Raw genomic sequence first — 22,226 nt, forward strand, 5'->3', positions numbered from 1 at the left:
AGACTGAAACTTTCCCTTTTCATCATCTGGTACGTCACATGCTTTTAAAATCATTTTTTATGTCACATGGTCGATTTTTGACATGTATTTATGTTTGTCTCCGCAGTATGATAATCGTGATTTCACTGGTCAAGTGTTAAAGGAGGGAGACGTGCATAATGTAAGTGCTGTTCTCCAGTTTGTGGATTTGTTCATTTGTGATTCTGTGTTCCTGAATTGACCTATTTGATACTATTTATTATTTCTACTAAGGATTTATCTCACAAATTAAACAAGATGCTAAAAATGGTTGTGTGGGTACGTTGTGGGGTTTTGTCGAGTGTCTGTGCTGGTGTTATTGTTATGTATGATTCAGACAGTCGCATTGTGCTTTGGCTGACACACATGCACTGATGTCAAAGTTTAATTCCAGATTATTGTGTTCGGGACATGATGGGACTGTAGGCTGTGTGTGGCTCAGTAATCAGTCTGTGTCACCCTGGCTTTTGTGGTCGTGTCAGGATCGGGACGCTGTGTGCACCGGGTGATTCCAGGCAACTGGATTTTTATTCTGTGAAAGATGCTTGGTTTGGTGGAGAGTGATTAAATAATCCAATGCATGGACAGGGAATATAGATAGTCTACAACTGCAGAAAGCCATTTTTTCTTTGTTGCATCAAAAACAATAGTCAAGTGTTTAAAGGGCCCATATTGTGTTAAATACATTTTCTGGGCTTTTACTATCCGTAATGACTTGAAGGGGTCAGTAGGGACCCTCAAAGTATGAAAATAGTCACTTCCTGGACTTTTTCACTCTGTCCATTCTAAGAAATATGTTATTGAAACGTCTTGTTTCATACTTCCTCCCCCGTATGATGTCATTCGGGATCGCACTCGTCTCTCCGCCCCACCCAGCCGGTACCAGTCCAGCCTCCGAACCCCCCCATCCCTGTCAACACCACCACCCCTCCACACCGAACGCGACACCAAGCAGACATGTTGCTGAGCTAGCAGCTTGTTAGCTAACCACAACAAACAACACTGAAGAAACACTGCAGCGTGGAGGGATGCAAGGAAGAGAATGTGTCCGTGCACATTCCTCCTAAGAACGTTACTGTTCGAGACCAGCGGTTACGCTTTATTTCTTCTGACGTGCGGCTGTGCTCAGTACGGAGTAACCTAGACGTTACTCGTTACTCGGACTGAAACTCCATTGTGAAACTCCGTACTGTAACTCGGGACGTTACTCCTACCTTGGCCGACTGTCCTGCTAAAACTTGAACAAACATGATGACGGTGTAACTCACCGTTCAGAAACATCCTGTTGTAACCGACTGTAAATATGTGGCTGTTCTTCTATAGCGGTATCCAAACATACCAACGTGACTTTCAGCTGTGTTTACCTAGTTGCGTGCCACTCAAAGTGCAGTCAGCCAATCAGAGGAGGGGCTCAAGAGGCAGGAGAAAACAGCCTGTTCTGTCTGCAGCTCCAGAGAGAGGCAGGAGAGAGGACATGGAAATACAAATTGATGCAGTTTTTTTTTTACTTTAAACCACTGATATATCCTCTTAGGGGAACCAATACCTCAAAGTAAATCCCAGAAAGGTGTAAAATATGGGCCCTTTAATTTAGGTTTAATAGATATTCCGTTTTATGAAGTCTTTGGGACTACCTGGTAAATTCAATATGACCTGATCTTCACAAGTGACGCAATGTGCCCAAGCTATTAACACACAAACACATGTAATCTGTCATCTGTTTGCTGAGCACACCTCTTAAACAATCAAAGTGCTGCTGGGAAACTAAATTAACCCTTGGATTTACTGACTGGTTGAACCTTTTTTGACAGTAATAACAAGATTTCAAGACTCTTTATTGTCAAGTAAAACAGGTGATGCACTGATCATAAATTCAAATTCATACTTGGCTAGTCCTCCATTGACACACAAAAAAGTGAAGATTAAACACAGAAATAAAGATGCAGCTGCAGATCAGACACAACATTCAGGAGGAGTTCAAGAGCATTCTGCTTCAGCTCAGTCATATGATGTCTGCAGTCAACGACTCTCTGAGGTGCACATTATATCTACTGGGTAAGCATCTGGGCTCTGACAGGACCACCTCAAAAGGAGGATTTTCTTATGATTTAGTCATTCTGTAGTAATGTTTAAGGTCATTGTCCAGTGGCATCACCAAGCTGCCTCTGATCTTCAGCTGACAGACGGCCACTCTGACATTATCCTGTAAGATACACTGATAAACTTAGAAACTGGGAGTGTCAAGCTGTTCTTTTGGCAGCTTGACAGTCTAATTTCAGAAATGTCTCTCTGTCTGTCTGTAGCTGACATACCTCTAGATATGTTCATCTTATCAGCTTCTCACTTGGCATGTGTATTGTTAAGAGCAAAAATAAATAGTCTTGAATTTGTTGAGATTCTGATGTGAGATACATCAATATAAATAAACAGACGACGTACACCAGCAGCGACTGGAATTCAACTGATTCACCTTTTTTGTGCAGCCGGTCTTTATTTCCAAAAAGTTTTTTCTATATTGACATAAATCTACTTAAATAAAACCCAAGACTTGGCATTAATGTAATATCCATTATTTTATTTTTATTTGAATGTGCTGAAGCTCAGAGCCTGAAAAATGTACTGCATATGTTGAGCTTGTGTGTTCATACTCACATACTGCTGTTGACTTGCTCAGAAAGTCTGGATATAATGAGACTTAGCTTCTTCTAGAATAAATACTGATGATGTTTTGGTGTGTGTGTCCAGTGTGAGATGGGCAACGAGACTCTGAGTGTGTCGGACGGCATCAGAGATCTGTCCAGGTCCTTCCTACTCACCATCAACCTGAAGGAAGGATGTAACCTGGTCATCAGGGACCGCTGTGGTAAGAACCTCACCTTAAACTACTGCACATGCTCTATCCCTATCACTAAGGCACTGTTTGTTTACACTACCACTATATGAGCTCTATCATCTCTGCATATGATGATGATCAAGTGACACTTGATGCTGCAGGGCCACAGGGATGTTCAAAAAAAGGGACACAGATCATTTTACATACATGTATGATCAATACAGTAGAGTGCACACAGCAGATGTGTCTTTAGTTAATCATGTAGTATCACATGCAGAAGGTGGCAGCTGTTCTGTGGCTCGACCTAATGAAGGTACATGTACAGTAAGATGGTACAATACCTGAAAACACACACACAGAGTCTGAGCTTGAGCAAACAATGCTGAATCAACAGGATCTTCAGTGACCGTGACATGAATCCTTTTTTTATAGTCAGAGTAAGACAACTGGGCTCTTGCACGGGCAAATAATACATCAGCATGTTCGGAAACACTCAAACTAACATGTGTAGTCATGGCTTTATATAAGTCAATCTGCCTTTTCAGTGTTTAGTAAGATCTTCATCATTTTAACTTCCACACTAACTTTTTCTGTCCCTATGTTTTTTCTCGTCCTGGAGATTTCAGCTTCAAAGCTACTATTAAAAAAACTACACACTCTGTTTTCCCCCACTTCCTGGATCTTGATGGAAAAAATCTGACACATTTAGCAAACTTATATCTATGACTTAGAACTTGGTGCTGTTTGATTGAATTTAAGGGGACTGTTGGGTCTTGGTGGAGGTGTGTGCTCTTTTGAGAGACATTTTAGTTTTAGCTTCTTTTTCTCATATTTAATATGCTTTGATCACTCTGTATCAACTCTTATCTCACCTTATCTTACGTTTGTTTCCTAAACTCATCAAACTTTTGACATTATCTGCACCTAGAGGAGTGTTTGATGTTTCTCTGGCAGGCTCAAACGTCACTGCGTTCTCTGCTGTTGTGCGTATTCTGCCCATATCGGCCTCAGTTTGTGTGTTTAGCCTTGGCTTAATGACAGCCAGGAATGCTTGAGTAATACACACAGGGTTATTGACTCCATGGATACTAAACACAGCCGGGTGTCAGGTTAGCCATTTGGCTCTTATAACAGCCAGGGCAGGATTCCATACAGCACATTACAACCTGTCTGGGCCACACCCTGCATTTAGTACTACAGGCCTTTCACTCTGGGCATGTATTTGGATTCATTTCTCTTTATCACATGGGCTTGTATTTACACAAGCAGGCTGTGGGTAAAGATAATGCAGGAGAGGCAGGCGGAGGATCAAGGGGCAGGAGGATTTGGTTTCACCACATTATTGTTAAAACCATATGGTCTTTTAAAAGCAGCGCATGAACATTATTTTATTTTTCTGTTTGTTCAGATTATATGCACTGCACTCAAAGCATATGCTGCTGATGGACGATGCCGGTTTGTTGTGCAATGGGTTTATAATGCCATGCTTATATTGTGACATCACACACAGAACCAAGCATGATCGTAGTGTCTGCTGCCCTCAGGTGGTCGATTGACAGAACAGCTGGTCGCAGGTTGTACATCCATAATTATTATAAATTATAGAATAGGAATTACTGGAACAATCCCCTTTACCTGCTGCCCTGTCTGTATGTGATACAAGATTTTAATAAAGACAAGTTGAATCACAAAAAACTACGTGTTCAGATGCCGTTACTTTTTACAGTGGAAGCTGAAATTTGATTGGTTGATGTCTCAGGAAATTGTGGTTCCTCTGTCGAGGATGAAAAAACTCCACATCCTCTGTACAGACATAAGGTGACGCCACAGTGTGAGCAGGGTCAGGGTCCTCCCTTTTACTGGAAACGGCTGCATTTCTTGAGAAGTTTAAAAGGCTATTTAGCAACTTAGTTTGGAAATCAGAAACAGGGTGACTTACTTTTCAAAGATTTTGTGAATTTAAAAACCACACCAATGTTAAATTACAGCTCAGGAGAAACATTGTGACCTATAAAGTAAAATGAAACCTTTTTAAAATGTGTTGCATGTTTTGGTTTATGTGTGTGTTTGTGATACTTCTGTGAATAGAACCCAAATGTTATACTTGTTATATTACATGTAAATGTTGAGTTAAACACTTGTGTCAGATATCACTTAGTTTAGGTCTGATCAATTAATCCTGCTTACAAAATCATTTTCAGGCTAAATCAGCAAATGTAGTGGAATCGACAGTATAAGGTACCAGACTGATTATTGTTATGAACATCAGCTAAAACTATAAGTAAATAATCTAAACTGCTTGTTTGATGTTGTTTATCATTTCCAGGTACCAGTGACCCTTACGTCAAATTCAAATTTGATGGGAAAACGTTCTACAAAAGCAAAGTGGTTTATAAAAACCTCAACCCAACATGGAACGAGACCTTCTCTCTACCTGTGAAGGATCTGAATCAGAAACTCTACGTCAAGGTAACTTCTGTCACTCTTTGTGGCTTAAAGAAATTCATTGTTTTATAATAAAAGAGCCTGCTGATGTCCTGTTAGTGACATGGGATAAGAAAATGTCCTGTAAAGGTGTGAGATCTGTCTGTCATCTGATGTTCAAAGGCTTTTTACAGTTCACAGAACTTTGGGGTCTCGTGTGCACTTCAGGTGATGTGTCTGCAGAGTCATGCATAAGTGACGTTTAATTTGCAGTTACAAACAAGTTCAGTGGGTTTTTTGTCAGCCGTATGGGAGAAGTCAGCACATGAATTTAATGTTTTATTCATCATTTCCCATCATTTCTTGAGAGGTTTTGCTCCCACCGTACTTAACCTGAAGTCAACTGTTGTTTCACCCACCTATCAAGCATGTTCCTGCACGTTTTTTTTTTTCTCTGCTGCATTTCGTTCCAGTGAATCATGTCTGCAAGGAAAGTTTGTGTTGTGTTGCTATATGAGCATGTGCCTGCTCAGTTTCTGCCCATCACTGACAGTCAATGAATCAACCTTCCTAACGGTGTATGATGTTCCACAGCAGCTCACTCTCTGTATCAATGTTGTCTTGTTTGACGTGACGCAGGTCTACGACCGTGACCTGACGACGGATGACTTTATGGGCTCTGCCAGTGTCGTCCTGAATGATCTGGAGATGGACAAGTAAGTTCCTTAGCAGTTCGGTGGGTGAGTTGGAAGCAGCTGGACCATGCACTGTAGGTATGGTGTGAATGAGCTCATTGACTGAAAGTCTGAGGCCAATACTGATACAGATATGAGTGATATTTTTTACAGAACAAACCTTTTTCATAATGATTTCTTGTTTTTTCATTTTTTTAACCTTACTGGAACACTGGGCAGTTAAAATAAATTTGTCTCAGATTCAAGTGGACATCTCTTCATATCCCCCCCAAAACACCTTTGCCATGTCCATACTACAGTTTCTTGTTCCACATTAGATGACAGTTATGCTAATTAGAATAACATATCACCCGGGTTAAACTGAATTAGGATTATAGACTTAAAATATGAAATGACTGGGGGGGTGTATAAACAAAGACATTGTGATTTTACTATTAAATAAGTATTGACTACCAGCAGAGGTTCCCTTACCATTTTGTCTATGAATGGTGGACATTTGAACTAAGAGGGCCTAAGGATTCCTAAGCAAAAATGAAAGATTAGAAAAAATATAATTTAAATATTATCAGTACATAATTATCTTTACCGCTTATCCTTTGAGGGTTGCTGGGAGGCTGAAGCCAATCCCAAATGACATTTGGCGACAGGCAGGGTACACTGTGGACTGGTCGCCATTTTATCGCAGCATCAACATGCAGAGAAAAACAACCATTCGCACTCACATTCATAGCTACAGTCAATTTGGAGTCTCCAGTAACCCGACCCCAATCTGCATGTCTTTGGACAGTGGGCGGAAGCTGGAGAAAACCCACACAGACACGGGGAGAACATCCCAAACAGAAAGTTGCATCTTTATGAAGCTTACTTTGGGCAATTCTGATGATAGTGTTGCAATGGTGTTTTTAAGTTAATACAACGACATGAAGTTATGTGACAGCCCCCTCCCGACACTGTATCAGCAAATCTAGTAATGATTACTGCAGGATTGTATTTGACTGTAGGGAGGTCATTTATTAGCACATTTTATTCAATAATATGCTCTTGTATACAACCCATATTAAACAAATAACACACATCTGCTCCAGTGTAGCTAAACATTGCTCAGTAGTAGAAGACTGATGGTCCATGTCCTCTGTTTGAAATCACATGGTGTGTGTTTGGCCAAATGTAGATCTAAACTGAAACTGTACTTTATTTTTGTTCCAGAGTCAATGAGCTGTCGTTGTCCTTGAATGACCCAAACAGCCTGGAGCAGGACATGGGCACCGTGCTGGTGGACATGAGTCTGTCAGTCAGAGATGGAGACAGTAAAAGAGGCCAAGTATGACAAGCTCACATGTACTGTGTAATTACTGCATGTTTTCAAGCCATAGATGTTTGTTGCACCTTATATTTCTTACATGTTTGTTTCTGTGTATCTCTTACTAACCGAAGTGTTTCTGTTTTGCACCTAACATGCATGCTCCCGTCTGCAGCGGTGGCCCCAAATACGAAAACGAAGTTTTAGGGTAAGACACGAAGGAGGGAAAACGCTGGACAGACATTAAGTTATATTTACTTTGCTGAACGTTTTATACCTTTCTGCTAAATGTGAAAAAGACTTTACTGGATAAAAGAGGAAAAGCTATAGTGACCAACAGAAAGACAAACCTAGAGCTTCAATCATCATGCTTATGGTTTGGCCTCCTTCTGTTACAGTGCAGGTTAAACAAACTGATACCACCAGGTACATGGCAGCAGATCCGGCATCAACATGTTTTAAGTGTTTGAGTATTTGTTTTTCCAAAACCAAAATTGTAGTGATCCAAGTATAGTCTTTGTATCAAAAACTTGCTATAACTCATTAATCAGTGGCACCGAGCCTTGTTGTGATCGAACAACTCTTGAGTTTATTTGAATCGGTCCCACACATCCTCCCACACAGTAATTTAGAAATGATTTGACAGATATACTGTTTAGATTTGGTTGGTCAAAGGTCACAGTGACCTCACAAATGTTTTATATATGTAATATATATATACACACATACACATACAGTCTATAGGGTGTTGACAGCTTTATCCTATGTCCCAGATGAGGTGTTTTTTTTTCTGCCCTCAGAGCAGCTGCTGAATACATGACTTTTGCTTGTCATACTGTTCTCAGTAGTGCATGAACCTCTCAGTGTGAGAATGACAGTTCTCCTTCAAATGTTGCAAACAGGCGTCTTGCCTCATCCCTAGTCTAAAACCTTTGACCGTGTCTGCATGTTCATGAGTTGCGGCCATGTGACTGTGTTTGCATTACTAAACGGGTGTACCTAATAAATTGCTCTGAATGCATGTTCCCCCTGCTGCTTCAGATGCGCATTGTCATCTGCCAAGTGCATGCAGCGCAGCATGTTAATGGAAACGCGATTTTCTGCTTATGCATGAGGCAGAACCGAGTCAGACAAGACAGCAGTGTCAGCTTGATCTGTGTTAATTAAATCTGTGTTAAATTTATCTCCCTGCAGCGTTGTGTCTTCATGAAAGCTTAGCTTATTATCTGAGAATATGGCTCGGCCTCCTACTGTGCTGTGTATGGAGGAGAGCAAGAGAGACTACTACTGCTCTGTGCTATAGCTTTGCCTAATCTATCAGTGAAATGAAGGTGAAATTGATTTTCACAGGAGAAGTGGAATAATGGTGTCTTATTCGGTTCATCTGTCAATTGTCCATCTTTGTAGTGTGCTGATTGTGATGTTCAAAACATTGATATGGAGGATTTTTAATTTTATAGTAGTTCATCTTTATGTAATGTATTTGTGTTACAGAGTAACAATGTAAATGAACATTTTAAAGGAATTGGATTAATGTTTGTGTCGTGAAATCCTCTCCCTCTCCTCTCGTTGTCGTCTCCTCTTGTCTCCTCTCGTTCAGTCGAGAGCGTCCTCTCAGAGCTTTCGTCTGTCAGAGACGCTGAAGAAGAGTCAGCTTTGGACGTCTGTGGTGTCGGTGACTCTGGTGGAGGGTCAGGAGCTGCCGGTGGACACTCAGGGAGGTCAGCTCTTTGTTCGCTTCAGACTGGGAGAGCAGAGATACAAAAGCAAGGTACTGGATAGAGGTGTAATGCTTTTCATCCACTCCACACCCCCCTGAATTGTCCTTCTCATTCCTAAGCCCTCTTGCCTTTTCTTTTTTCCAACACCATTCTTCTTCTAAATTGACTGCAATTTATTTTTTTGTTCTCACAGCCACTTATTAAATAATATATTTTTTAAATAAATTATAAATTAATATATTTATTTGTATACTGTATGTTTCAACTCTCTGGAAAGGTACGAGTATCGCCTACACAAAGAATGAAAAAATGACAAAAAGTTTAAATAATCATTATAATGATAATAAAGAAGCTCCGCACTGATTTTATACATGAAGATTAGTTAGTTTCTCACAAAAACTGCATTCAAATTGAACTGAAAGTGATCATTAACCTTCATCACTACTTTTGTGACAGAGCCCATAGGTTTAGTTCCTTAAGTTTATTGTTAAATCGCAGACAGATTTTTTTTTAGCTTCTGTCAAAGTTAAAACTATTTTCATTCATTTGGTCAAAATAAATGTTTGATGGTTGCTTAAGATACATTTGTAGCATTACAGTTAATGCCTTTACACCAATAACAGATGTTGACTTGCAAAGCCATGATAGTGAAGTTGCGCTGATATGAAAACCGTGTTTCTCTAACTCTGATCCGCTGCTGAACAGATGTATTGTTAAATGTGTAAAATGGTCTCACATAGTCAGACCCATCACCACAGTAAATGAAGTAGTTTTTCCTCACCCTCGTCGAGGGCTAAGAACAGAAGATGTCACACCTTAAGCCCAATGAGGCTCATTGTGATTTATGAATATGGGCTATACAAATAACATTACAGTAGTTGAAATTGAAATGTTCTGTATTTGTGTAATTAATACATAATCAATTTGATGTTTTAAATAACAGAAAAAGTGATTACTTTTATATTATGTTTTGTGCATGATGAGATTACCATACAATAGCAATGCACTAGATTCATGTACTTGTTTTGTATTTTTTTGTGTTTTATGAAGTGTTTTGGATTATATCAATAGTCAACAATATTTTTCATAGGTGCAAATGTGAAGTCCTTATATCCTTGAAAATCCCTCTGTGTGAATACACATAATGTAAAAAGGAACTCCTGGAAAACAAAGGTTAAAGATAATAGGAGTCCTTAATAGATTTTTTGTGTGTGTATAAAATAAAATAAAATGCACAAGCTCACGTTGCTGCTCCTCCAGACAGTTGGCTGGTGTCTCACAGTGATGCTCACTCTCTTGTGCTGCTGGTTGTGTGGCTGCTGTCGTTGATGGTTATCTTACTATTCTACAACATCATCCATTACACGTCCAGGCTGCATTCTAATGAGCAGCGCTGCTCCTTTTCTTTTCCTTTATTCATATGCAGGTTCAAAGTGACAGTAATTATTCATTATACTTTCATGAGCAGTGGAAATTTCTAACGCTGCTAAACAACAAACATTCACACTCCAGTCTGTGGGAAAATCACATTTACCAACACAGGTAAAATGAACATAATTCAACCAGTTAATGTTCTAAATAGGAGCTGTGCGAGCGCATCTGCACAACCACTAACTCATTGTATGTTTTTTTAGATTTGAATTATACAATAATAATAACTTTAACAACATCTAGAATAAGTTTAATTACTACAATGACAATATTAAGGAGATTATAGAGGCAATGTTGCCTGCCTGAATCTGAATGGCTACTGTCATTGTTTTAAAGTATACACAAATGATGGTGAAAGCATCTTATAATGCGCTCTCTGATTCAGAATCACTGCAAAGTGGCGAAGCCTCAGTGGAGAGAGAGGTTCACCTTCAATCAGTTCGTGGACAGTCCAGAAGTGCTGGAGGTGGAGCTCTGGTCCAAGGAAGGACGAAGGACAGAGGAGTGTTTGGGAACGTGAGTCTGGATTCAGCTCTGTGACATGTCATCTGTTGTGCACATATAAACACACAGGCTCAGTTTACACAAGACTTGGGTCTATTCCATGAGTCTATAAACGAATGATGCGTCTCACCAGGCCATGAAATGCCTTGTGAACAACTATTCATGTGTAATAAATACAAACTTAAGTATGATTCTGTAAATGCATGGACTGAGAGATCAAAGAAGAGATTGGCAGCATTTCCAGAGTAGTGGCTGTAATTTAATACAGCCAATGTGTATATGTCACAGTGTGCGTGACTGTGCTGTGTGTTTGTGTGTGCAGGTGTGAAGTGGACCTATCCAGGGTCCCTCTCAATCAGAGGCAGCTGTTCACGCTGGTACCGGGGAAGGGACGTTTGGTTTTCCTGCTCACGCGGAACCCGTGCAGCGGCGTCTCCATCTCAGATCTCTGCGCTGCACCTCTCGATGAACCTCAGGAACAACAGAACCAGCTGGACAACTTTGTCAGTATTTCTGTGCTGTGTATCCTCTGTATGTGCTCCCTTCAAGTGTCACTTTACCTGACAGCTTTGTCATTTGATCCATATCAGCCCTCATCATCAATGTTTGTTCAATTGTAATATAAAGTAAAAGTTTCAAACAGTTTTCTTAAAAATGACAAGAAATCCAGACATGATGGTCTGAGTGTCTATAGAGTGAATATTAGGGATGTTTGAAGAGAGCATTTCCTCTGCTCTGTGTTGAAGGACCAAAAGATGGCAGTGTCTGAGTGCTGAGAGTCTGTAACAGGGAATCCTGCTCTGTCAGTGTGGAGCTAAAGACAAACATAATTATAAAATTCAGTTTTTAACATCAAATAGGCCGCTGTGTAGTGAGTTCAGAAAATGTGGGTTTTCATGCGTTATCTCAAGATACAGCTGGATGTTATGGTTCTAGCAATGAGCGGTGATGACTTGCTTGGAATGGACTATATTCAAAAATCCCCTCTGTTGAATTTAGTATGGAACGGTCGAATAGAAAGAAACCGTTTCACAGATACTGTACCACTGCATCAGGCCTTAACCATTGTTATCAAAGGCCGCACAAATTAGCTTTTATGTTTTTATGAGTTTTTATGTTTTAGTCTATTAAATGAAAGTCATGCATAGCCTACTTTACATTAATTGCAACCATTTTCCTTGGCAGAGCAACATTTTAGTGGTTATACCCTATAACACATTTCAAAATGAAAATGCAGTGATTGGAAAGTTGTTTGAATGTAAAAATATATGAGTGTTTATATGGATTAAATTTCCAACATTTGATTTACTAAAAGAACATGACACGTTCTCAGGGAAATATTCAAGAAGAATATTTTTCTAATTCACCTCAATCATTTCATGCCTTCAGCAAATATTTGGTCCAACATGTCTGTTCTAGACGTCACAATGTCCCATACATCATTATTTAAAATGTAAAAGTGTCTCTGTGCTCAGTCTATTTAGCAGTTTGCATATACCGACAAGCCTATATCTGTTATGTACATTTTTTAGTGTGCAAATAGGTTTCAGTGACCTCACCAGTTTGCAGACATTTAAAGACAATTTTCAGGACTATGAATATGGCAATAATTGTTTTGTTAGATTTTAATAGAAACCTGAGGCCTAGGAACAACGATTGAGCTTTTGATAAAGACATGAAGATGAAGAATCTAAGATTTTTTTATGAATGATTTCTCAACATAGATTATGTTTAGACGCTTTCAGTGTTTTCTCACTCCTGTACTGCAATGGAAAGAAAGACTTTCAGATATATCTAATGATAATCTCTTATCAGAAATAGCAGCACTTTGTTTTTCGATTTATAATACTTCATGCTTCCTGTCCACAGAGTTTGAAAAAGTCCCTTCAAAACCTCCGAGACGTTGGTTTCCTTCAAGTCAAAGTTATCAAGGCTGCAGATCTACTGGCTGCTGATTTAAACGGTGCGTTGATGTTATGTTGTTGTTTCAGTGCAGTGGCTGGCAGGACCCCAGCGTTAAAGTGTTGTGTCATATTCTGTAGGAAAGAGTGACCCGTTCTGTGTGTTGGAACTGGGGAATGACAGACTTCAGACTCACACCATCTATAAGAACCTCCACCCAGAGTGGAACCAAGTCTTCACATTGTCAGTCTCACTATCTCTTCTATCATAAATACCCCCTGATGTTTGCACTTTGACAACGTGTGTGTTTTACTGCAAGTTGACAAATTGTGACCTGATTCTGTTGTGAGTGCTGGTTTGTAAAGATCCCCTGACCTTGTTTATCGCAGCCCTGTCAAAGACATTCATGATGTTCTGGTGGTGACCATCTTTGATGAGGATGGAGACAAGGCGCCAGACTTCCTGGGAAAAGTTGCCATCCCCCTGCTCTTGGTACACACCACCTCACTAAGAGTCCATCATACAGACTTATCTATTTACACTCTGTGTCTAAATGAAAGTAAAGAAGGTGATGACAGTCCTGTGGGTTGAAGACCTGTTAAGATGTAATCCAGCATGACTGATGGACAGGTTCATGACCGAGTTCAGCACCTGATGCCCTTTCTGTCCTGCAGAACCGCCAGGGACAGAAGTTCACTTTCCCACTGAAGAAAGAGGACTTAGGTGGCCTGTCGAAGGGGAGCATCACTCTGGAGCTGGATGTTATTTTTAACCCTGTAAGTAAAGGTTGAAACTGACATGATGGATATAAAATATGGACCTGATTCTGTCTGCTTCTCAATGCTTCTGTACTCATTTTATTTTTTTATCAGGTCAGAGCGGGCATAAGAACCTTTCAACCCAGAGAGAGAATATTCATCGAGGATAATCCCAAATTTTCTAAAAAGGTTTGTCACAGTTCAGATAAGTTTTAGGTTAAATCCTTGGTGGAGGAAGCTATATAATAGTAAATCTCTGGAGTTTTGACCTTTGTTAAGATTTTACAAATGTTTGTCTCCCCCCCCCTTTATGAGCATAGAAAAACAATTGATTAAGAAAGTAAGTGGTGGATGGCTCGATTAAAAAGGTAATTTTCATTGTGAAACTCAATAAAATTAAACGTTAGAAGGAACAAACTGTGGCGGTCTAGAAAAGGTACATCTGTATTTGTTTCATGCTTGACTAATCGTTTAAAGAGCTTATAGATGCAGAAAGGGTGAAGAAATGTTGCACAACTATCAGCATATTATTTATCAGCGCATGAATGCCTTTAGCCTTGATTTTCTCTAAAAGGCAACAACTCCAGAAGCAGGGCTTCCCTTTGCCCACAAATTAGTTGAATTGAGCTTTAATTGACCCCAACTGTGACGGAGCTCTTGTCTACTGTTCTACATTAGTTTGATATACAGTGTGCATGACAGGCTGTGACACGGGGTGCCTGACTGTCTGTACTCCTCACAAAGACTCATTGTTGCGAGACAATACGTTGTTCGCTAACGCCAAAATTGGCTTACACACGGAGGACCCGGATTGTACCGTGCAGGTTTTCAGTTTGTTTAAATGTTGAAAGTCTTGGTTGACAAAATCAGGTCAGATTACTGACATGTTATGCCCCCCTGACCACAATGGCTCATGCCAAAACCCACCAGCTACTCTCACTGTTTCACTAGCTCACAGTGGAATGTTTCCTGTGTTGCATTATTAGAGCGTAAACAGAATTTAGTGTGTTATTATCCATATAAAAAAGAAAAATCATATTAATGTTTATAATCTGTGTCTTTCAGGCTCTGGCGAGGAACGTACTGCGTGTTCAGACACTGTACAGGGCTATCATGTCGACGCTGCAGTACATCAAAAGCTGCTTCCAGTGGGAGAGCGTTCAGAGGAGCCTGCTCGCCTTCCTGGTGAAGTGCTTTAACTGCTTATCAACACACTTATCTGCATTTTCCTCTGTTTTCCCTCCAAGGCTGCGGAAGACAACCGCAGTCTGGTCCAACCCCTGCTTGAACTCTCCCAGCGCGAATCTTAATCAATGCGGCGTTGTGCTCAGCAGAAAACGCAGGCTCGGCCACGGCTCCGTGTTGGCGTGGAAGCTCTCAGTGTTGCGTGTGCCGTGGATGCAGAGTTAAGCCTCAGCTGGAGGAGAGTAGAGTCCCAGTGGAGACGAGATGGTCTATTTTTGTTCTACTTCCCTGACAACTCATTAACCCTCTGTCCAATCTGTGCTCTGTTTAACTTAGACCCCTCTTTACCGACAGAAGTCCAATTAAAAGGCTCTTCGTAGATAAGACATTCTCCATGAGTCCATTGTTCAGTACAAGCGTTAGACATGTGTAAAGACACAAACACAGCCCTTATCTTTTTATTGAAATGGGTGCTGATCTTTTTGACTTTATTCTCTCAGATCGAGCTCCATCGAAACTGCATGCAGCAAGATGTGCATTAACGATGCAGGCAATCAAGGTCATTCAGAGTTCTTTTTGTTTTTACAGCCCACGTCCTGTAGATGGCACTAAAGCTTTTCTCAGCATCTGAAGAATTTCTTATGAGACTGGTAAAGTGAGACTGTACACCAGCCAATAGTACAGTTTGTTCAATTTGCTGTGAAAAATGGGAGCTGCAGCACAGATCTGTTATCTGAACACAAGCCACTGACTGGGTTTTAGCTTGGAGTCGTGCATGTGGCTTATAATCTTGGAGCTCTGTGCTCCAGGGCGTACTGAAACCAGAAACTGCTTTCAATTTAAATATTTGTACCACAGTTCATGTACAGGTGCTCACAATGAAACACGATTTTTGTGGGCAAAATATTATATGATTATAATAATTCTGAAGAATACCAAGTCTCCTCTCTATTATAAATAGTGTTAATTCTTAGGGCTCATAATGTAGTTTGCCTGAAAACTCAGACACACACACACGCACGTATATATACAGTGAAATTATATCATACAAGCATGAACATACCGACACACACATCCTCCCACTGCATCTCAGGGTTGGAAATACAGTACCATCTGTACTCCTGTTTTCACACTAATGCTCCCTGCTTTTTTTTAAGCCCCACTGAGGACAACTAGATTCCTGCCTAATACCACCACATAAGAGAAATGATTGAAAGCTTCACTGTACACGACAGGATACTGTGACAAACCACCTGCAACATCTGAGTCACACACCTTCGTGCAAACGGCTTTAGTTGCTGCGCTTCACTGTAAGTGCAACTTATTAGGTGCAGGTTATCTGAGTTCAGTCCTGGCGGCGTCAGTGCATTACCCTCTGAACTACAGCATAATACATCACTGACCTTCATCGCTTTATTTTATTGGATGGTCTGCCTTGCTGTAAGATTTTTTTTTTCCTTCTTTCAAAATAAACAACATCTGTACTGTTAATCGCACAATAAAGCAACAGTCGCACATCCCCATCCTCCAGTTCTCTGCAGCCTCCACCCAAACACACAACAGGAGAGGGGTAACCCAAAATACAAAGAGGCTTTCTAAGAAGTAAGACAAAGAAGAAGAAAACAACAACACAATGCTGAGAGGCAGAACAGCAGCATAACTCCCACGTGGTCAGAGGCAGCAGTGAGCTTCCACCCCAGCCTCCCATATTATAAAGAAATGTATATTAATGTTAATTTATCTTTTTACATATTCTATAAGACAGCAACAAGTCCTCTGTCTCCTGGTCCTGACAAAGAGGCTCTTCATATGTTTTCCGATCCCTGGGAATGAGTTGGCGTCCAGTCATTACTGCCAACCAGTCAATGATTTCAGAAAAATATTCAGCACACCCCCTCCTCTCTCAGTGAATCAAGTGCTCTTGGATTACCTCTGTGTCATGCAAACCCTTCCCTAATAATTGGTGTGGAAATCCTGCTGCATTCAGATAATGTGCTGCTTCCCTCCAGTTCAGTAGCTCTCCCCTACATTTGGTAGCCCTTCACATTTTTTATTTTCTCTGATCTGGATTGTATTTCCAGATCCCTCCTTTTGCTGTTGAAGACTCTGTAATGCCTCTCAACCTGAAATGCGCCGCAGTTATCACAATCTTTACGGGCCAAGTATACATTTCCACCAAAGCGTGACTTGGCTTTCTCCCCTTGTCCCCAGCTTGGTCCTTGATAATAAAACATAACCCTTTCAGTGAGGAACTGGTTTCATCTCCTCTCCCAGGCCCTGGTTTGGCTTGTGATAACACAGACAAGAGCGTGCTTGGCTTTTTGCACATTAAAGTCGATAGTGGTGGCGGCAGTGTAGGCGAGGAGGAGAGGGAGAGGGGGAGATCTGCCATCTTTTATGTCAGTTGGTGCCTCAGAGGAGAGTGATGTCTTTACCAGATGTTCACTTCTATTTTTATTAGCATTTAAAAACCTGTAAACTGCCCCCCCACGCCTTTTGGCTCGCTGCCATTTTGGCCGGCGCTGCCTCTCTGACAGGATTATTTTATAGCTCCATTTAGCCGTGCAGTCCAGACATCACAAGCCATATTTCTTTATTTTCTCATCCATTTCACCAGAGCCGCACACACACGCACAGACACAGGTGGAATGTGCATCACAAGTGCCATTACGGACGTTGATGACAGTCCACTAATGTACACGAGATGAGAGCAATTAGGCTTAGGTTGTTAGTGTCAAAGCAAATGGAGGTAGAGTCGGTCCTGGTGAGCGTCTGCAGTATATCTGTATGTAGGAAGCTGTGCTGTGATAGCAGCAGTTCAGCCTGCATCAGCTTGATCACTGCTTATGTAATCAGTTGTGGAGTGGATCAAGCTTTAGCCGGCGGGGATTCATTGCAAATGTCTCTGAATGTGACTTAATAGTTTTGTGCCATCACCACGCTCCTCTCTGACCTCTGCGACCCTCTGCCTGCAGGTGTTTTTGCTGACAGTTTGGTACTGGGAGTTTTACATGCTGCCCTTCTTCCTGGTTTTGCTCATCTTGAGGAACTACCTCCAGATCCACTACGGTCACGTCAGCCACGACCTGGTAAGTGAAGAGCGGCGCCGTCGGCCTCGTCCGGCAATTTTAGAAGCTGGTTCGTTTCCATAGCAACCAGCTGCACGTCTACATAAAACTAAATAATAAAATAACACATTGAATAGACTAATGCAACACGTCATTATATCCTCAGCTAATTAACACTCCTTCTTTTTTGGCAGTCCACTTCTACTTATTGACCTGAATATTACAGCAATCTTATTAAAAATAACTTGCAGCTTAATTTTATCATTTCATAACTCTTTCACCTTTTAAGTGAATAACCGAAAATAGGACAAAAGTTTGATGACATAATGTTTCTGAATTACAGTAAGTGCAAAGATAAAAATGTGATTTCGAATTAAATTTAAATTTTAATGAATATTTATTTTCATCAATACTTTGTTTTGAGTTTGCGTGACTAAGTATTATTATATTACATTACATTATATCATCTATACCGCTTATCCTTTGATGGTTGTGGGAGCAGCTGGAGCCAATCCCAGGTGACATTGGAGAGGCGGGGCACAGCCTGGACAGGTCGCCAGCGTATCACAGGGCCAGACAAAACAAAAATCTATTGCGTGAAATAATCAAGAATATTACTAGTAAATTTGTACATCTTTTTTACTTACATGTAACACAAGGACTCAACCAAACAGATTTTTAACACATAGTAGCTTATCTTCTATGAGTTTGCAGGCAGCAGAAAAATCATTAGTTGTTTCTGGCCTATTAGCAAATGTGAATTCAATACTCACTTTCCTTCCATTTCTGCCTCATGTCCTCTCGTCTCAACTATGTTCATGAGCTAGTTTTTCTGTCCGACCAATGCACAGGGTTTTAGAGTTTTTCAGCTGCCTGCTGCTGCCACAAGAAAGAGTTAAGAGATGGTGAAGTTGTGGACAGAAAAACCAAAACAATGAGCTTAAAGACAACAAAAGACTCTGTACAGCTGAGATGTATTCAGCTGATATTTCTCTGTGGGTTCGTCATTTTGAGCAACTCACTGATAGTCATGTTAAAATATTAAATACATAACCATTGTCTGACCTTCACTTTGAGGCCTGTCAGTTTGCTGTGTCCTGCAGTGCTGGGGTTGTGTAGAGGCTGATGTCAGTGTCACCACTGAGTTAACACAGAGAGATGAGGTGTGATGAGTTTATCATGTATAATCTTGGAACCATGAGAATGTCACCTCTCCTTTATGATTCTTATGTTCACAGGATAATATGGATTTGGGGGATGAGGAAGAGGACGATGAGAAGGTGCGTACGTGTTGAATCTGTATTTCATGTTTAGAGTCGAATTTGTTTATAACCTGTTATTGATCCATTTTGTTAAGCTCTTTATTCACTACCAAATCTGATGCATTTTGATTCCTGCCAACAACTGGATATATTACTTTGTAAACCTGTGGTTTGCAGAAGACATTTGGGCTTAATGAAGACCTCACCAGCCCGCTTCCACATGTCACAACACATTCATATGCTAATAGAGGGGAGGGGAGAAAGATTCTGCTGCTTTGGGGAAAGTCCCTGAGCTTAACACGCCCTATAATACCATCAATATGGAACTAATGACAGCACTTAGACATGCTTTTTCAAAGCTCCTCCTGACAGTTTGCGTTGAGAGTGTTACAAAGCTTTTAGCCAATGGAATATTTCTGTAGAACGGCAGCAGTTTATTGTAAATGTTTTGAATGGCCTGCGTCAGGCTGATGTAAAGCGGTTCTCATGCTGCTTCCAGTGGGAACATGACCCTGAAGTGGTTTATTGCAGTGATGGATATTTGTGTGAGGTGAAGCTAAATTGTCTTACATGTGGTTTTTCAGACTGATAGTCACCGTGCATCTGGAATATACCAGGTTTGATCCCCTCTGCAGCTCTGTTCCCAGGCTCGTCTCAATGGCACTGAGCCAGCGATCGCCCACTGTTTCCAAGCAGAGGCGAACACATATCACAGAGATCACATAGTGACAAAGACCACGGCTTCAGCCAGTAAACACTCCCCCAATCATAACCACCACCACCACCACCAGTCCAACATCTCCATAGACCCCGTCCCCTTTCTCTAGTCCTATAACCCTCCTCTGTGTTTGATGTGAACATGTGGCCGAGTCTCTGTCTGAAGTCTGGCTCTCACCGCAGCCATCTTCAGAGGAACTGCTCTCCTCTGTTTTACTTTAAAGTCGTCTGTCCCTCGTGGGGTCTGGACCAGCCTTCCCTTTCATAATGTCAAGCCCAGTCTCATTCTAAAGACCGTTCACTTCAAAAAGACAAACTTTCAAACTACCAGCCTGTATTTTCACATTTTGCAGACTCTCTTAATCAGAGCGACGCTGAATAAGTCTATTTCACTGTTTTAGTTTCTTTCTCAGAGACTCAGAGATGAATCATGAAGTGTTGCAGGAATCAAATCTGTGGCCTTGAGAATGTCTCAACAATCAAATTCGTCAGACAAAACTGACCCAAGATCAGTTAATTATATTTGAGCTGACAAATTACCACCACAAAGAATCAAAATTAAGATGTTTTTTATTTTATTTTTATTTTAACCAAACAGGGTCAAGAGTTTTAAGATAGAGAATAAAGTCTGTTTTACTTGAGCTGTATAAAAACAAGTAACACACACACACACACACACACACACACACACACACACACACACACACACACACACACACACACACACACACACACACACACACACACACACACACACACACTGTTTAACAAAGTAAAATAAAGCTGACAGACTTAAGAGAAATAAATATGTTGTCAAAATTCCAACTCTTTTATCAAATCATCCTGTGTGCACATGTAATAGTATATGGTCTTTTCAAAATAGTTTGACTTGCTGTTTAAAAGTGGAGCATGTAAAAACAAAATGTATCCAACAATGTTAATTATTTATCCTTTTTGGGAGACTTAAGAAGCTGCATGTGTGTCACTATAAAAATTGAATTATAGCAACAGTCATTTTCATTCTGAGTTTAAATTGTTCTGAAATACTAATCCAGTAGAGTTTATACTTTTGACAATTTTTTATTCTGACAGAGGAGAAGAATTGAGAGTCATTGACGTGTTTGTGTTGTTTGCTGTTATACAGGAGTCAGAGAGAAAAGGGCTGATGGAGAAAATCCACATGGTGCAAGAAACCATCATCACACTTCAGAACCTGCTGGACGCGATCGCTTGTTTCGGGGAGAGGATTAAAAAGTAAGAACTTGAACGAATATTTATTTTAATTTCAACTGCAGGGATCTCAGATGTTTATGGCCACAGTATAAAAAGGATTGTAATTGTTCAATTGTATTTAAATGTACTGAATATTTTACCAACATTTCTTCATTATCAAATGCAAAAATTATTATATATAAAAGAAAATAATAAGTCAAAGGGGCCTCACTCACATTTATTATTAGTGGATGATAATGTTCAATCAACGAATCTGGTTTGAACAAACATACTGATGTCTCTAATCTTTATTTGTCAGCACGTTCAACTGGTCTGTGCCGTTCCTGTCGGGTCTGGCCCTCCTGGTTTTCATCATTGGAACAGTCCTCACATACTTCATCCCCATACGTTACGTAGTTTTAATATGGGGTGAGTGTCAAGCACTGATGCTTTGTTGTCGGGTGGTTTGTCTCCATTTTAGCTCATAAACGTCCTTCCACTTACTATTTTTTTGTTATTTTGTATCATTCTATTATTTGCTGGATTTACAAGTTCAAATATATTTTTTTTTTCTCCCTATATTTTCTGCTGTGACTTTCTCCCTTTTATCTCTGTACAATATATGATGATTTTAATGAAGAATTGAAACACATTATATTGTTAACATGACTGAAGATACTAGCTGAATGACTGGGGTGTACAATGTAACTCTTGCAGTGTGTAAAGTGAAAGTAAAACGAGAGGACAACAGACTCAGGTAGTACTAGAAGTGTTATTTCTTGGACAGCGTGTGCCTCCTCTGCAGGGATTTGTTTGTGTGGAAACAAAGAGTGCAGCCACAACAGACTCCTGTTAATGATATGTTGGTGTGAATTTCTGTTTTAGGCATCAATAAATTCACCAAGAAACTACGGAACCCATACAGCATCGACAACAATGAGGTGCTTGATTTCCTGATGAGGGTGCCTTCAGATGTTCAGAAGGTAAGCCCCGCCGGATCAACCGGCCAGGAAGCCCAAAATCCCAGAGCCCGCTGGCTTTGCATTTTACTACCACAACTCCCAGGCATTCCTCACTCTTATATGTATAATTAGCTTCATCTGTATAATTACGTAGCCTCGTATAATTTCTGTTGTGTTTTGGTCATGATACATCCCTGGTGGAGGTCTTTGCAGCGCGGGCTGTTCCCAGGCTGA

The 22,226-nt window shown here is 40.5% G+C and overlaps 1 protein-coding gene across 4 annotated transcripts in view; it reads left to right on the forward strand.

Moving 5' to 3' along the window:
* Positions 1-22,226, forward strand: part of mctp2b (multiple C2 domains, transmembrane 2b) — a 36,307-nt gene that overhangs the window by 12,467 nt on the left and 1,614 nt on the right. For 2 of the 4 annotated variants that reach the window (XM_034570835.1, XM_034570827.1), the window contains exons 3-22: positions 107-160; positions 2,764-2,881; positions 5,178-5,320; positions 5,915-5,991; positions 7,177-7,291; positions 7,446-7,478; positions 8,871-9,041; positions 10,808-10,938; positions 11,249-11,429; positions 12,796-12,889; positions 12,969-13,071; positions 13,218-13,320; positions 13,503-13,604; positions 13,701-13,775; positions 14,652-14,771; positions 17,747-17,860; positions 19,078-19,119; positions 20,963-21,072; positions 21,350-21,459; positions 21,916-22,013. In XM_034570835.1, coding sequence (XP_034426726.1) covers positions 107-160; positions 2,764-2,881; positions 5,178-5,320; positions 5,915-5,991; positions 7,177-7,291; positions 7,446-7,478; positions 8,871-9,041; positions 10,808-10,938; positions 11,249-11,429; positions 12,796-12,889; positions 12,969-13,071; positions 13,218-13,320; positions 13,503-13,604; positions 13,701-13,775; positions 14,652-14,771; positions 17,747-17,860; positions 19,078-19,119; positions 20,963-21,072; positions 21,350-21,459; positions 21,916-22,013 — 2,094 coding nt within the window. The remainder of the gene's footprint in view (positions 1-106; positions 161-2,763; positions 2,882-5,177; positions 5,321-5,914; positions 5,992-7,176; positions 7,292-7,445; positions 7,479-8,870; positions 9,042-10,807; positions 10,939-11,248; positions 11,430-12,795; positions 12,890-12,968; positions 13,072-13,217; positions 13,321-13,502; positions 13,605-13,700; positions 13,776-14,651; positions 14,772-17,746; positions 17,861-19,077; positions 19,120-20,962; positions 21,073-21,349; positions 21,460-21,915; positions 22,014-22,226) is intronic. The other 2 variants (XM_034570844.1, XM_034570853.1) reach the window with 2 other exon arrangements.

This window comes from Hippoglossus hippoglossus, chromosome 3 (genome assembly GCF_009819705.1).
Source record: "Hippoglossus hippoglossus isolate fHipHip1 chromosome 3, fHipHip1.pri, whole genome shotgun sequence".
Lineage (NCBI taxonomy): Eukaryota > Metazoa > Chordata > Actinopteri > Pleuronectiformes > Pleuronectidae > Hippoglossus > Hippoglossus hippoglossus.